Consider the following 17,301-nt stretch of genomic DNA (forward strand, 5'->3'; position numbering starts at 1 on the left):
GTGTTGATATTAGTATTTCTTTTTCACCCTCAAAAACAGATTCACACTTGTATGTATATACGTATGTATGTATGTGTGTGCAGTGATTCGATACAATTGACATTCCTTTTTGAAAATAATAAAATATAAACCATCACCTTTAGACACAGCAAAAAGCTAAATCTGTGAAAATATTGTTTTCATATCATTGTATTTACAAAAACAATGCATAAACTTTTCCAAAGTTAATGTGAAATACGCAAACAAAATTATGAAAAAACTAAGCACGGATATCATGCAAAGATGTCTTTCTCTTCCATTGCTTAGAATTGCTCGTACGTTAACTCTTCATTGTGCAATATACTGAAGTCTCACTGGACAGTTGGAACTTGTATATATAAAATTAGAGTGAAAAAATGCAAAAATTAATTAACGAGCATTGCAACACCATTATTATGAGCCAGTTTTCTTTTTGTTAGCTCATGGAATCCATTAGTAATCACAAAAATATTCTTCTAGTATTATTCTACATAAAATACGAGCCTTTCCATACATGCTGGTTTTCTATGCAACAAATTTTTCACAGAAAACAGTAGAAAATGAGTTGTAAAGAGTAATGTATTCTGTGTTGATAAAAAAACCAGAGGAAATTACACTTGAATTGAAATCAGGAAACCTGTGGTTTTAAAAAAAATCCCCCCTCTCCTTCAAACAACTCATTGGGGATTCATAACCTCCCTATGACTAAATAACACAAAATTTTGGTTAAAATGAGGTACTCGCTTCAAACCAACTAAAGACTATCAAGAAAAATAGTTACCTTTTAATTAATTTTCCCACATTCTGTTTAAACTAAGGGTGTTGAGCAGATTTTGATGTTTTCAGTACCAAAGTGATGATAAGAAAAATTGAAAAGTTAAAAAATGGCTAATAAGCACCAAAGGTGGATTCACGTTAAAATCTTTTTTGCATGTATTTGGCACTGATTAGCTATTATGACAAATAACAGGTTGACTTATTTTACGTAATTATTATAGGGCCACCTGTAAGACCCTTTTAGGTATCAAAAGCAGATATTGTGAGGGATGGGGATTTTATATAATTATGTACATGCACATCTGTTCTCAAGTTACGGCAATCCATCACTCTCCTGGACTTTACTTGACTTCCCTCTCTTAACCCCTTATACTGTACATTAAAAGTTGACAAGATTTGACGAGTTCATTTGATATGGAAGGCTGAGTGCTCCTAAAATGCTATTCAAGCCAAACAAACATAAGACAAAGGAAAGTGGAAGAAACTTGTTACATGTCTGACCCAATACAGTAAAAGGAAAAACAATGTAAAACTGTTAATAATGATGCCATTATGTGTCAGATGAGTTTGATATTGCTAAAATTTCCAATAGGAAAAGTCATAAGGGGAGATAGGTATCACTTTCTGGCTCACCCATCCAATCAGGTATATTATGATGCAGTAGCTCCTATGGTAAAGAGAGTATTTTCTAGATTATTGAAAAAACCTTAATATGCTCCCTACTCACCTAGTAACCAATGTTACAGGTAAACACACTGTGTGCATACCTTTACCAACAATGTTAAGTCTTTTTATTAGTTGTCATTAATAAATTTTGTTCTTGCAACCAAATAATGTTAAAAGTTCTTGGACACCAGGACATTTAACAACAGCTGTGACATATATCATGTTTTTTTTTTATAGGAATTATGTAATAGTTACATCATTAGAAAATGACTAAAAATACCTTTCATTCCGTGAATAAATGCTACCCCCCAAGTAATTCCAATCATGATAAAATTTAAGAACCACAAATAAATATTTTCTTAACCAATCTAGTTTTCCAGGTTTACATTGGCTATGTACCTTATATATACTGATCTTTAAGAGGTCCCAACCTAACTAGCTTAAAGCAAGGACATACAAAAACTTTGCCTTAATTTCTATGTGAATTAAAATACCTTTATAGTTGTAAGGTCCATTGGGTAGTCAATGATCAGAGCATACATTGGATAATCGTTCAGATCAACAGGAACAAGAAATGGCTCTGCAATGGCTAAACTCATTATTTTTGAGAGGCCATAAGAAATACGGTCACACTCCAAATCAGGATTGCGACCAGCCCACTCTTCATCAGATGGTGTATAGAGCAAATCCTCCAATTCATCTTGTTTCACAGCAAGACTTCCGCCTCGTTCAACAACATCAGCACCTATGCCAGAGAAAGAAATGGGTAAAATAAAAGTTTACATATGTATATTAATATACATTTTTTAAAAATTGTACTCAGTCATACTTCTACATCAACATTTCTGACATTACTCTCAATGTATACAATGTCATAATTTTCTTGTCTCATAAATAGAAAACTTTGGTTTTGCTACTCTGTACTGACCACTTTAATACAGTGTTAACTGAAAAGACCTATGAGAATTTATTTATTATTAAAATAGTTTAACCAGACCACTGAACTGACTATCGCCTCTCATATGGGTGGCCCGAAGGTTCACGATGAATACCAAGTCTAGGCCATAGGCCAAGAACTTAACTTAAATCCCTCTCTCATGAAAGTATCACTCGGTAAAGAAAACCTTTTAAAGAATTATATTACAAACACTATGTGTCACAAACATCATGACAACCTCAGCAAGCTAAAGCAGACACAGTATTAAATGGATAAGGTTGGAGGGCACTCCCAGCAGTGAATGAGGTCATTATTTACTGACCATATAATATAAAAAACAGACCACAAATATTTTAGTTTCTTTTTTTAACATAAGTTACAAAACAGACCATTTACTGTTGCACTCCACAACCTATCTCTGGTAGAGTATTATTACTGACATTTATTTAATGGAGTGTTCAATACTGATGTAATGTTCTGCTGGCTTCCCAACTCAAACTAAAACAACAACAACAACAACACCAGATATTTAGTGTTACATACAAAAATTTTTCAGCCCTTATGTGAGCATGTGTACACATACAGGTATGCAACTCATCAAGGTAAACTACAATTTTAAGTGCAATTGATTGCTTTTCTCTCTCTTTCTTTCTTTGACTCTTCAGCTGAAAACCCTTATGGATCTTGAGTCAACAGACTATAAACCAAGAGAACTCCAAAGTGAAATCAGCCTGCAAAGTGAGACAAATTATAGGAAGGAAAGGGTATGAATAAATATGGGGAAACAGAAAATAAGACTGTTACACCCAAATTTAGGAGACATCTGCAGAAAGCAGGAATGAATTTCCTCCTTCCTTAAGCATTCAGAGGTCAGAAGGTTCCAAAACTCCACTAAACAAATTATTCCACATTTTAGTTGTTGCCAAAATAAAACTAGCAAACTAAGTACTGTAGTATTAAACCTGATACTATAAAATGACACAACGTTTGAAGTACCAGCCTGCCTAGTGTTATGAGCAAAAACAGCAAGGTCAGGTAAAGAACAGTGCAGATGTTTGTCATTGTATCACATTTTGTGCAGCAAACAATGAACTCTTAATTGAAGAGTTGGCAAAATAAACTTGACTTTTGACATAACTCTATCCAAGAGTTTGAGATGAATGTCAGTACCCAAAGGCCACACTGAACAGTATTCCAAACAAAGAAGAAAGGAGTTAGAATACATCACAAAACATTCACAAACATTTCTGCAAGATACCAACTTTTTGAGAAACGGGAAGCATTCTCAAAAGCCAATTTCTCATCAAAAGTCACTTACATTTATAACAATACCATTTTAAATGTAAATAAGGATGCAGAGCCTGGTCCACTTTTTTCATCAAGACTTAGGCACTCTCTCTCTCTGTGGCTTAGTCTTTATGGAAAAACAGAGAGAGAGAGAGAGAGAGAAGCGTGCTTATGCACAGTAAGTACACAGTTCGACTTAACCCAATGCATACATGTATATATTCACATGCATACATACACAGACTGGCAAATACAAGTATCTAAATGTGCGTTCACACTGCAGTAAAACATGTCATAAAAACACACTGGAAACTTATTTTACAAATCACATAAGGTTGAAAACAAGATAACATTTTACTGGTAGTCCAAATCAGTGCTTTATATGATTATTTAGCATTCACTGAAGATTCTTTGTCCACTCACAGTCGCTGATTTTTTCAACCTGTTTGTGATATGGATGTGATTAATTTCCATCCTGTGTTTGACTCTAACACTATGTTACTGTATAAAGTACAGTGCAGCACTGTAGTGCATTAAATAAAACTAAGTAAAAATAACCGCATGAGAGAGGGGGAGGGGTTAAAAGCACATGGTAAGTGCACAGACTTTTGTAATGATATGCTTGCGTATGTGTGAACGTGCACACATACGCAGACTAAAACATTACATACAGCAAAAAATCTTACTTAAAAAAAAAACTATACTGCATTAAATACAGTATATCAGTCAAGTTACATATTAAGTAATGTACAGTAAATTTTGTGTAACCCTACCTTAAGGACAATGATGTGAAGCATACAGAGGCCCCAGTGTGGTTGTGGGGACTACAGACATTTTAGTCCAAGTCAGAAGTGGAAATTCTAACCAACAGTGATACAGTGTCCCCGCCCCCCCATAATCGCAAGGGTTAGGGACCACAACCACCCTTGTTAAGCGAAAACCATGTTAAGTTGGTATCCCCCTTTAAAAATGCTTATAAACTGGCTATTTTAGTAGTTCAAACACCAGAGACCACCCCCTCTAACAATGCTTATAACTGCCTATTTTAACAGTTCACTTCCTATTAATAGTTCAAACACCAAATATACCTTAACTATCATTCTAAAACCCTTTAATATAATTTCACAGTCATCTTACAACATTACCCTTAAAAATATATGGCTCACAACTGTGTGTGAAAACTAATAAAGTTACCCCTCAGAGAGAGAGAGAGAAACAAAATTACATTTGCACATTAAAAATATTTAATATATTAGTGACACAGTATGTACAAAAGGTAAATAAAGATTAATTCACAAAACTAGGTTATAATATACAGTATTAATAAACAACTAAAATCAATCATAAAAAAAGAGGGAAAACTCCCTCACAAAACATCAGAGTTACAAGCCAATCAGCAACTAGCAAAGCTGATATACTGCTCTGCAACTGGCTCTTCTAACCCTTCCAGCCAATAGTGTGTGCTACAAGCCCGTCAGCATTAAGGTAACATACCCTGCTGTGTGATTTGCTACTTCTAACCGTTCCAGCCAATAGGTCCCTTTCCATTTACCTATCCATCTCTCACATTCTAGAAGTATCCTTTGGCGAGAGAGAGAGAAAGAGAGGGCTGAACTGAGTTGTTTAAATCAGTTAAACAATTAAAAATGTCAGAACTATAGTTTTTTTTTAAATTCATTCCTCCAGCCTGTTAGCTAGGAAATCAAATTTCATGGTAGCTGGAGGAGACCCCACAAGGGGGGGGGGGGCAGATTTAGGCATCCTAACCCCAGTATCGTGCGATATTGGGGGACAGAAAGCCGTTAAGGCAGAAGGACCAGTCAGGATAGTAACTGAGCTCCTAGGCTGACCCTTAGTTAGTCTTAACTATAAGGCCTATTTCCCTTTGACCTTTGTACTGGCTGTTATTGCTCTTCCAGATAAACTGCTGTCCTGTGCCCATCCCTAGGTTTGAATGGGGTGTCTCGGTGACCTCTCTCCATCTCACTCCTCGTCAGACCTCTACAGTGCAAGGTCGCTGAAGCGTAACAGCGCTAAGCTGGTGCTGTTCTTTCCTCCTATCACTGGCCACTTGTCGCGACTTCTGCGTCCTAAATTCATCTTTTCCAAGTGAGCTCCATGCACAGATGCAATAAGGTATATCTTGAAGTTGCAACTAATGCCAGTATTCTTTTCTTTGATCTAAATTTCTCTCCATTTTCAGTATTTCCAACTTTTCATTCTCCCAAACAGTCCCTTTGTTTCCCACAGCCTAGCACACACATTTACCCTCATGACTTGTTCCAAGCTTATATTAAGTTTATTCTGTGATAATATGTCAGAGCATTCCTATCATAGTGTCACCAAGTGCTAAGTAAATCTAATTAATAATTCCCTCTATCGTGAATAATTAATTTCATGTGAGAGAAAATCCATGTGTACCTGAATACTGACCTGGAGTTCTTTTCCAGAATCCCATTATCTGGCTCTTCAATTTCTGTCCCTGCCCTTGTGAACAATTGCCTTAGAAGACTCCATTCCTTCTTCTGATATCACAGTCGACAAGGGCCACGTGTAGGGCCACTCAGCGTTATCATTGTGCTAATGTACCACTCAGCGTTATCATTGTGCTAATGTAATATAATTTTATCAGCCAGTCTTAGGCAGTTTATAAGATTAGTGTTAACCTTTTAGTTATTGGCCAGCTGTAATTACACTTTTTATTGCACATTGCATATGCCTTGATTACTGGACTGCCAGCCTATCCATATTAATTTCTAGTTGCAAATGTGTAAATAAATTACTTTAATCTAACCAACTGGTATGAAAGGTGACCTTCCCATTTTATTTGAATAGATGTTATTACATTTATTGCTTATGTTCTGAGCTCAAGGTGTTGGCCCCTAAGGCAATTTACATTCAAAATTCAATTTAACTCTTCCGACCAGGCTCAGAACATAAGAATATGTATATCTTTATATCAACCACTCTCCCTTTCTGTCTATCTATCTATCCATCTCTCACATTCTATGAATATCCTTAGGGAGAGAGAGAGAGAGAGAGACTTTGCCCAGGTGTTAACCCCCTTCATGGTCAATATGTCAAGATGACTGGCAGTTAAGCCTTCATGCTCCCCCTAAGTCAGACAGAAAAACATCAAGGAAAACAAGAATTGTTCTAAAATCTTACCTAATTTACTATATTTTCCTTAAAGAATTGATATTTTGCTGTGTTTACATTAATATTATCTGAAAATTAGTATATCATTTATATCATAGAAAACAAATAAACATACGTTGTAAAGGCAACTACAGAGCCGTCTGCGAAGTCTCCACTGAACGCGTCATTTGCTAAGTCTCTGCTGAGCAAGTTTTCTATGGTGGCGTCCCATTTTCTTTGCTTGTACAATTGGTCACGCCTGACGTGCCAGGTCACACGAATTCAATCATTTAAACTATGTATATATTTGTTCACCTGTTGTCAATTGTGTATCTTGTATTTCTTCATTCACAGGCATCAAGATTATATCCATATTTGAATTATGTCTGTTTTTATGTTGTAAAGTATACTCGCTCGCTGTATATTATTGTTAATTATTATCAACCTCAGGTCACTCTCGATCTCATTGTCTGTCGCGGCACGGCGCCAGCCTGCCGCCATATAAACTGCCTGGATCTTGAATAAAGTAGCAGTTCTCTTTTACCTGCTCGTTTTTTTGCACCTCTTACAGTGGTGACCCCCGGAGTAGTCCTGGAGCCATTAGCGGACCCATACGGCAACTCAGTCTTGGCTCCAGGAACTTACTCACGCCCTTAGCAGACTAAAGACAGCACTGTAACCAGCGTTTGGGCGTGCTGACTCTCGCCGGCAAAATCACCAGCGTCATTAACGGACGCACATGGCACACTTCCGAGTGCGTTTTGACGCGAGTACCCCACTCCAGTTAAGAGGGCAAAGAGCGAGCACGGACACGGACATCCCCTCTGCAATTAACCGCGAACCTCGCGGATTCGGATGTCTACCTTCCTCCCATTTCACCCGTGCCTGCCCCCGCACCGAGGCTCTCACGCTCCTCCACACCCATGCCTGAGCCCCGCACACTCCCCGGCCCGGCAGCACAGTCACGAGCCGCCCTGTCCATAAAGCTGCCGCCGTTCACGCAGGGGAACCCAACAACGCAGCTGTATAGGGTCGAGAGCTAGTTCAGGATAGCGGACCTTACCGACGAAGTGCTGCAGGCTGACACAGTCCTTAACACCCTGCCGGAGGAGATCTATAGGAAACTCGTCCAGTGGGTGTTCGCCGCACGCTCCCTCACGTACCACCTCCTGAAGAAGGCCCTCCTCGAGACGTGCTCCCTACCAATCGCCGAGCGGGCCGCCCGTGCCATCGACCTTGCCGTCAACCCGCGGCAGGATTTAAGCGCGTTGGAGTCATGGGGCATGATCGAAGACCTGCTCTCACTCCCAGACTTTGACAGCAGCAGGAAGTAAGCCTGTCACGGGAGATCTTCCTTCGCCAGCTCTTCCCGGAGGTCCGCACCCAGATTCCTCAACCCTACACCATGCCCCTCGACGTCCTCATCCAAACAGTGCAACACCTGACGGACTGTGTGAAGGCAACAAAGCAGTTAACAGCGCCCACACTACCAGTGAACTCCATCCAGCAGGAAGAAGCCACGGAGCAGGAAGTCAATGTCGTCACCAGAAGGCGCCCACCGCCCCACAACAAGTGGAGTTCCCCGGGCCTGTGCCACTACCACAAGCGGTTTGGCAAAGATGCCCGGAACTGCCTGCCGCCCTGTTCATTCGCCTGTTCAAAAAACGGGGGAGGCGGCGGCCAGCAATAAAGACCGCCGTGGCAGCCAAAAAACCCAGGGGCCCAGAATCATTAGGCTTCTACGTCCGCGACACCGTCTCCGGCAGGATGATGCTGGTCGACACAGGGGCCATTAGATCGATCTTCCTGGCATCCAAGGAGGACCTCAAGTGTGAACCGGATCCGGCTGCCTCCCTGACGGCCGCCAACGGATCCCCCATCCTCTCCTAAGGGACCAGGCCCCTGTCGATCTCCATCCTTGGCCGGAGTTATTCCTGGGACTTCGTCATCGCGGACGTAGGGACCCCGCTCCTGGGTGCTGACTTCCTTGCTCACTTCGGGCGGAAGCACCTCCTCGACACCGACTCCTGCAGGTCCCTCCCGTTGGCAACAGGACCCAAGGCACCCACCATCTGCTCCACCACCCCCACCAGTATGCACAGCTGCTGACGGAGTTCCCGGACATATTCAGGCCCGAGTTCTGCCAAGTCCCCAGGGCCCCAGCCAAACATGGCATATACCATCATATAAAAACGAACGGCCCCCTACACATGTGAAGTTCCGGAGGCTTCCCCCACGGCGCCTTCAGGAGGCCAACACTGCATTCGCTGAAATGGAGCGGATGGGAATCTACAAGAAGGCCTCCAGTCCGTGGGCCTCCCCCCTGCACATGGTGCAGAAACCGGATGGCTCCTGGAGACCCTGCGGTGACTACAGGCGTCTTAACATAGCAACGGAGCCCGACCACTACCCCCTGCCGAACATGCAGGATCTCACGGCCTCCTTTCATGGGGCCAAAATATTCACTAAATTAGATCTTTTAAAATCCTATTTTCAGGTACCGGTCGCACCAGAGGATATACCAAAGACCGCCATCATCACGCCTTTCGGGTCCTACGTGTTCGCCTTCTCCACCTTTGGCCTGAGGAATGCCGGGGCGACCTTCCTGCAGCTCATGGACAGCATCCTGGGGGACCTGAAGTTCTGCGTCTGCTACGTAGATGATATCCTCATATTTTCCAGGTCCCACACTGAGCAACAGAAACACATCCGGGCAGTCCTGCAGCGCCTGCAGGAGAATGGCGTTGTCGTGCGTTTTGACAAGTGCACCTTCGGCGTCCAGAAAGCTGACTTCCTGGCCCACGAGATATCCCCGGCAGGTGTCCGCCCGCTCACATCCAAGGTCGCAGCCGTCATCAGGTTCCCCACCCCCTACCTCCGTCAAGGCCATCCAGGAGTTCCTCGGGATGGTGAACTACTACAGGTGGTTCATCCCCGGGATCGCGCACACCACGGCCCCCCTGATGGAAGTTCTGAAAGGCCAACCAAAGTCCTTGTTGTGGGGACCCAGCCAGCAGCAGGCCTTCTCCCTGACGAAGGCCGCCCTCACCGAGGCAACCGCCTTGGCACACCAGGATCCCAGCACCCCCCTCCAACTGACGACAGCAACGTCGCCTGTGGTGCTGTCCTGGAGCAGGTCATCAACGGCGTTCCCCAGCCCATCGCTTTCTTCAGCAAAAAGTTCAACCCCGCAGAGGCCTGCTACAGCACCTTCAACAGGGAACTCTGCGCAGTGTACCGAGCAGTCCGGCACTTCAAGTTCCTCCTGGAGGGGACAACTTCACAATCTTCACGGACCACCAGCCGTTGGTTCACGCCTTCACTAAGCAGGGGGACATATGGTCTTCCAGGCAGCAGCGACACCTCTCGGCCATCGCCGAATTCACCTGCTCAGTTAGGTACCTCCCCGGCAAGAAAAATCCTGTGGCGGACGCCCTCTCCAGAGTCAAGCTGAACGCGGTGCAGCTCGGGGTAAATTACGAAGACCTTGCCAGGGAACAGGTCGCGGATCCAGAAACTCCAGCCTACCGCACCGCCGTCATGTCCCTGAAGTGGGGGGACGTGCCTCTCACCCCCGGAGGCCCAAGTCTCCTCTGCGACATCAGTACTGGCCAGCCCCGCCCCTTAGTTCCAGCCTCCCACCGCCGCCAGGTATTCGACATCATTCACGGCCTCTCACATCCCCCTGGCAGGTCAACGGCCAAGTTGCTGTCAGGGAAGTTTGTCAAGCATGGTGTGCAGAAAGATGCCAGGACCTGGGCGAAACAGTGCCTACAGTGCCAAACCAGCAAGGTGGGACGTCACACACAGTCCAGGGTAGGCGAGTTCCCGCAGCCAGAGCGGCGCTTCGGCCACATTCATATCGACGTCGTCGGGCCCCTTCCCCCATCAGGCAGGTCCAGATATCTCCTGATGGTGGTAGATCACTCAACGAGGTGGCCTGAAGCCACACCAATGCAAGAAGCCACCGCCAACGCTTGTGCCGAGGTCCTGCTCTCCAGTTGGGTCAGCTGCTTCGGCGTCCCGGACCACATCACAACCGACAACTGTCCGAGTTATGGTCCGGCCTGGCTCGGCTGCTGGGGACAACGCATCACACCACCACAGCTTACAAACCAGCAGCCAATGGCTTGGTCGAGCGGTTTCACAGGTCCCTGAAGGCGTCTCTCGTGGCCCGCTGCACCGCTGAGGACTGGAAATATCAGCTGCCGTGGGTCCTCCTCGGCTTGAGGACCGCCCCCAGGGCCAACGGCGCCCCCTCCCGCAGCTGAGAAAACCTACGGCAAGTCCCTTGTGGTCCTGGGCGAACTTGTGACAGAAGATTGCCACAACCCATCGCTGCAGAGGCTCAGCGACGTGGTCGGCAAGTTTGCCCAATGCAAGTGGACATATACCGACAGGTCGGCCACTTTCACACCGCCAGGACTGGCATCCACCACTCACGTCTTCGTCAGGGATGACGCCATCCCCCCGCCACTGACCAAACCCTACAGGGGGCCCCTTCCGCGTGCTGGAGTGGAACAACAAGGCATTCCTGCTTGCACTTTCTGGGAGGAACAATTGGGTGTCGGTAGACCGGATCAAGCCCGCCCTCCTGGAGGAGGACACAGACGTCACCACAGCGCAACCTGCCAGGCCATCCTTCGCTGCAACCAGGCCCCCAAAAGCAGCGGGCGCGCGGACACCCCCGAAAAAGCCCGCCCTCACCCGCAGTCAGACAGCCTCACGCAACTCCCCCATTGTCCTCACGCAGCCGTGGCACCCTTCAGCACCCCAGCAGTTACACAGACTGATCAGACGCGTCCCACATCTTTTGGGGGGGGGAAGTATTTGTAAAGGCACCTACAGAGCCGTCTGCGAAGTCTCCACTGAACGCGTCATTTGCTAAGTCTCCACTGAGCAAGTTTTCTATGGTGGCATCCCATTTTCTTCGCCTGTACAATTAGTCACGCCTGACGTGCCAGGTCACACGAATTCAATCATTTAAACTGTGTATATATTTGTTCACCTGTTGTCAATTGTTTATCTTGTATTTCTTCATTCACAGGCATCAAGATTATATCCATATTTGAATTCTGTCTGTTTTTATGTTGTAAAGTGTACTCGCTTGCTGTATATTATTGTTAATTATTACTGACCTCAGGTCACTCTCGATCTCACTGTTTGTCGCGGCACGGCACCAGTCTGCCGCTATATAAACTGCCTGGATCTTGAATAAAGTAGCAGTTCTCTTTTACCTGCTCGTTTTTTTGCACCTCTTACAATGTTACATATGCATGAAAATTTTCTCTCTTATCTCATAGAGAGAGAGAGAGAGAGAGAAACACACACACTAGTGACAGTACATAACAGAGCATCGAGCTACAAGCTTCCTGATGGCTGCCCCCAACCCCTATTGCCCCTTCAGCCAATAGCGTGTCATCATGGAGAGAGAGAGGGGTCGGGGGAACACCGTTTTTTATACAGTACATATTACACTGATAATAGATCAATACTGAGGTCAAAAGAAGGCATCGTGCTTACCCCATATGAAAAATTGGAAAAAGCATGTTAAACGAAGAAGACAGGGATTTTCCTTTAACATCTGATTCATGTTTTGCTATTTTTGCATTAATATTATTTGAAAATTAGTAAATTGTTTATCATACAAAAAAGATACATGTTATATAGGCATAAAAATTCAGAGAGAGAGAGAGAGAGAGAGAGAGAGCAAAAATACAACTTGTACACTACTGACAGTACATACAAAGCATCGAGCTACAAGCTTTGTGATTGGCTACTTCCAACCCCTTCACCCAATAGCATGTCTTCATGGAGAGAGTGAGAGAGGGGAGTGAAGATCATTTTTTTATACAGTAAATATTACCATGATAATAGATCAATGTAAAGGGATTTTACTTAAACATTTGATTAATATTTTGCTGTGTTTACATTAATATTTGAAAATTAGTAAATAATTTTTTTATCACAAAAAATGTCTTTAATCATGAAAATAAAATGAAAATACAGTAATTAGTGAATATTGCTCTATTAAAAAATTTGCGAATGAGTGAATTTTTGGCAATATATTTGGAGCCGAGTTCCACAGAAAAACCTTTGATTAACTGAAGGTGCGATTGCTGATCCTCGATCTAGCAGGGACCCACTGTATTTCAAACTCATGAGGAGATTTATCGTTAAAAGAATTTTAACCACAAATCTCCAAATTTCAAGACAGTACTCACAAAATGAAGCAAGAGGCACTTTAAAAAGAAAAAGATTCACACCAGGAACTGTTTTTTTATTAGTTTGATTAATAATGATTTCCTAATCTACAGTGCATGAGTGCAATTACATTTCCTTTAATCACAGATCTTGCAATTCACAGAACATGCTCACAAAATGTAACAAAAAAGCCTGCTGCAATTTCTATAAAAAATCTACATAAGGAACTGTTTTTATACATTTGATTAACAAAGATCTACTAGACTGTAGTTCACATGAGTTAGTTATAAATGATTTGTTTAACCAGACCTCTGAATCCTTTTAGGGTTCTTCTCGGGCTGACACCTCTTTCAACTACAAATCTTTAAATTTCCATGCATATGCTCAAACAATGAGATAAAGAAGCAAGGACCAATCACCTTAAAAAATTTTGTGTAAGGAAGTTTTTTACATCTATGATTAATAATAATTTGCCATTAGTGAGATTACAGCTTCTGAAATATAGGTACAATACACCTAAGCATGCAATTACACTTCATTTAACCAAACATCATTGAATTTCTTAGCACATGATTGCCAGATGAAAAAATAATACTGTTAATTGCAATTGAGAGCTTTCACAAATGGCTGCAAAAGCAGGACATAAAAGTATGAAATATTTAAATTTTTGCTGGACTCATATGCACCTGATAAGTGCAGTAACAACATTTGCTAAGCTGAAGTTCTTTAAGCTGCAATGTATCTGTGGCACTTTACTTTTCTTTGTAAGTAATCCACTTAAAATCACTCAAAACAAAAGAGAATAGCTACTTAGAAAAAAATTGAAGATAGTCTTTAAGAAAAGATGAATCAGATACTGATGAAGAATTTTAGACTCCATTTTTGGATTAGTCTTTCACTGGGGTATTTGAGAAACATAAAGATGAGGGGAAAGACATTAATGATGTTGAAAACTAGTTGAAAGTTTCCGTTTCTGTGATTCATCACAGTGTTTCCAGCTGTAGTAAAATAAACAAGGTGTTAGGTTTGGATAACTGTAGCACATTTCAGTGTTTTCAGAAACAGTTTCTGGAAATGTACGGGCTTGCAGCGATAGAAACAACTGCTATGCAAAATATATTATTCATAAAAAAAGCCACTGCCTCCAAGGTCAGGGGTTCATTCCTGGTATAATGAAACTGTTGATGAAATAGACTATTTATTGCACTTCTATGGGGTTGGTAAAAAAAATACACACTTAAAAGCCTTTTCTTAACACTTTTAAATATGTATCAGCATAGGAGCATTATCAGATAATTTGTTCTTACTAGCATTTTTGCAGATAATAATGCTGATGGAATATTGTAAAGGATCTTTTGGTTAGATGAAACTATGGTAAAACTTGAAGAATTGTCATTTTGGAACAATACATGACTAAGAAGCCTTCAGTAAAGTGGGGTGTAGAAGTACGGTCATTATGTGAAGTTAAAACAGGTTTCCCTTTCATGTTTGATATATAAACAGATAATACAGCACATTTAACTAAAGGTGTTGGTGTTGGTGCATGTTTTGTAGAAAACTTACTTGAAGGTTCTGAGAATACGGGTCACATACGCTACTGTATACTGATAGTACTTTCAATGGTATTCAACTTTTTCAAAACTATGAAGAATGGTGCACGTAGCACATTTTGCCTCATTAGGAAGATTTTGCCTAAATAAATAAAACAGCATATGAAACAAAAGAAGGTGAATTACCTAAAATATGGATAGGTAATGGCAACTCATTAACTGCCATATCTTTGATAGACTGGGGAAGAATAGATATGTTGGCAATTGTGGGTGATCCTGGCACAGCAAAGACAATAGCGCAATCTAAAAAAAAAAAAGTCAGGAGTTGGTAAACCATCAATGCAGGCAGTATACAATAAGTTTATGGGAGGAACTGACCTCTCAAACCAGTTTTGTTCTTATCCATTCAACCATAAAAAGAAAGTGGTATTAACTGCGGCAATGGTCAATGCCAAACTTGTTTATAATATTCAGAATATGAAAATGCTAAGTCCAGTAAAAATTTACAAAAGTAGTAGTCAGAGAATTACTTGAAGGCAATACTCCTACTACATAAAAATGACAAAACATTGTCACACTGGTGGAAAACAGATGGCTTAACTGAACGTCACTTCTTAGGACAGCATGAGGATAAAACACACAGGCGTGTGGCCTCCAAACCTCCAGTCAAATATACCAAAAAGATAAATGGGGGGATTACAAAGGAAGGCAAACCTCTTCCTACTCTGAGCAATGCCCTTGGAACAAATAAAAATCTTGAAGGACAATATGGCAACATCTGGAAAGGAAATAGCCTTGCCAGCTTCATAATGTACATAGAAAAGAATACTTTGCATTTTAATTTTTTCATGTTATGTTACCTGACATTTTTAAGTAACTAGTTTCCTCCCTGGTATATCACAGCTAAAGAGTTAAGTTGTAAATCTGTTGAGACATGACGTCAAGTTTGACATGAAAGTTTCCTCTCACTCAAGCACATCAAGTATTCCAGCTCTATACGTCTTCAAATGGGGACAGAGAAGTAGAAAACCATCTTGTGGTAAAGGGCAGGTCTTAGAAGAGGTTGAACACTTCTGTTACCTTAGGGGGGAAACTTGACTGTGAAGCATAAATAATGATAAACACTTTCATTCATGCAATACAGAGTAGGCACATGACCAGTCTGGTGTATCACATTACAGTCAACCCTCGTTAAACCGGACCCTGTTAATCCGAATATTGGATAAGGCAGACACAAAAGGGGGGGCAGCCTATTTAAAATAGATAATGTTCGTCCACGATTTAAGATAGTTACTGTTCCTCTGCTTGTCGCATACCGTTTTCCTTCTTATATACCAAAAGTAAATAAAAAACTTTTCATTTATATTTCTATTTTATATATACTGCACTGTTCTGTATTTATTCTGTACTAAACTAAAATGCTTTTAACTTGTGATTTAACTTGTGCACAGTACGTACAGTCATTGCGACACGCTATCGTCTGGAAGGGTAGGAAGTACAGTAGCCAATCACTGAGCATTAAGTTTTACCTAACTGCTGCCTTACTGGTAGCTACAGTACAATATTTTGTGTTTTTAGGAAAGAAAAGACATGACAAGAGGTAAACTTTACGATGACAAAAGCCGAGTTACTGAACAATACTTGTGTTTACGTAGCAAATGACATATGAGAGAGAGAGAGAAATTGCCAGTTCCCTCTATGCAGCTTAATTCTATCCTTGGGAGATTAAAGAGATAAAAATTAAGTATACCTTAGTTTAACCAGACCACTGAGTGGATTAACAGCTCTCCTAGGGCTGGCCCGAAGGATTAGACTTTTTTTACGTGGCTAAGAACCAATTGGTTATCTAGCAATGGACCTACAGCTTGTGGAATCTGAACCACATTATACCGAGAAATGAATTTCTATCACCAGAAATAAATTCCTCTAATTCTTCATTGGCTGGCCGGAGACTCGAACGCAGAGAGCTAGCCGAGAACTATGCTGACCTGTCCAACGAGGAACTAGATTAACAAGATGAATTTTGTTTTGAAGGTATGTCAACACAGAATTAGTAAACATCATCTGAAGCAAAAAAAAATTATTTTGTTGCTGAAGAATCTCTGAACCAACAATTTTGCACTCAAAGGAATTAGAAGGAATTCATTCTATTCTTCACGTAATCAGTAAAATACATACACTATTAAAAACTACGTATTGTACTCAAAACACACTCACTTCTGTCATCGTTACGTCATCGTCAGCTTCACGAGCAAAATGTTTCTCAGGCAGAATACAGCTAAAACTTGATTGGCTGGCTGGTAGCATTGGTGACCTGTTAGCCAATGATAGCCCTCTACTTGTGTTCTATTTATAGACATTTTGATCACAAATTGTGTGTACAGTACAGCATTAAGTTTGAACATTGACATGATTGTGATTATTTGACTGCTGATGACAAAAACTCATAATTTGCTTTATATAATTTTCTTCATGAACACAAGAATTTAACAATAATTTTAACTTTAATATAGTGGTATGAAAAATCCCACAGAGTCTGTCATAGTGATCCATCATCACTTGCAAATCCTGTTCCTGGACCATCCTCAAATGTTTGACTGCAAACTGATGACAACTTAGTAACAATAAAGAACAACCCTTCTCCAAGATCGATATGATGAAATGTATTTTATAGTCTACTTATTGTTAAAATTCACAGGTAAAATTACAATTATTTTGATTATG

The 17,301-nt window shown here is 41.6% G+C and overlaps 1 protein-coding gene across 4 annotated transcripts in view; it reads right to left on the reverse strand.

The window, feature by feature from the left end:
* The window catches only part of BRWD3 (bromodomain and WD repeat-containing protein), a 234,317-nt gene that overhangs the window by 73,051 nt on the left and 143,965 nt on the right, over positions 1–17,301 (reverse strand). For 2 of the 4 annotated variants that reach the window (XM_067133545.1, XM_067133560.1), the window contains exons 20-21: positions 14,764–14,880; positions 1,956–2,206 (exon numbers count right to left, since the gene is read on the reverse strand). In XM_067133545.1, coding sequence (XP_066989646.1) covers positions 1,956–2,206; positions 14,764–14,880 — 368 coding nt within the window. The remainder of the gene's footprint in view (positions 1–1,955; positions 2,207–14,763; positions 14,881–17,301) is intronic. The other 2 variants (XM_067133568.1, XM_067133553.1) reach the window with 1 other exon arrangement.

Source organism: Macrobrachium rosenbergii, chromosome 3 (genome assembly GCF_040412425.1).
Source record: "Macrobrachium rosenbergii isolate ZJJX-2024 chromosome 3, ASM4041242v1, whole genome shotgun sequence".
In the NCBI taxonomy this organism is placed as follows: Eukaryota; Metazoa; Arthropoda; class Malacostraca; order Decapoda; family Palaemonidae; genus Macrobrachium; species Macrobrachium rosenbergii.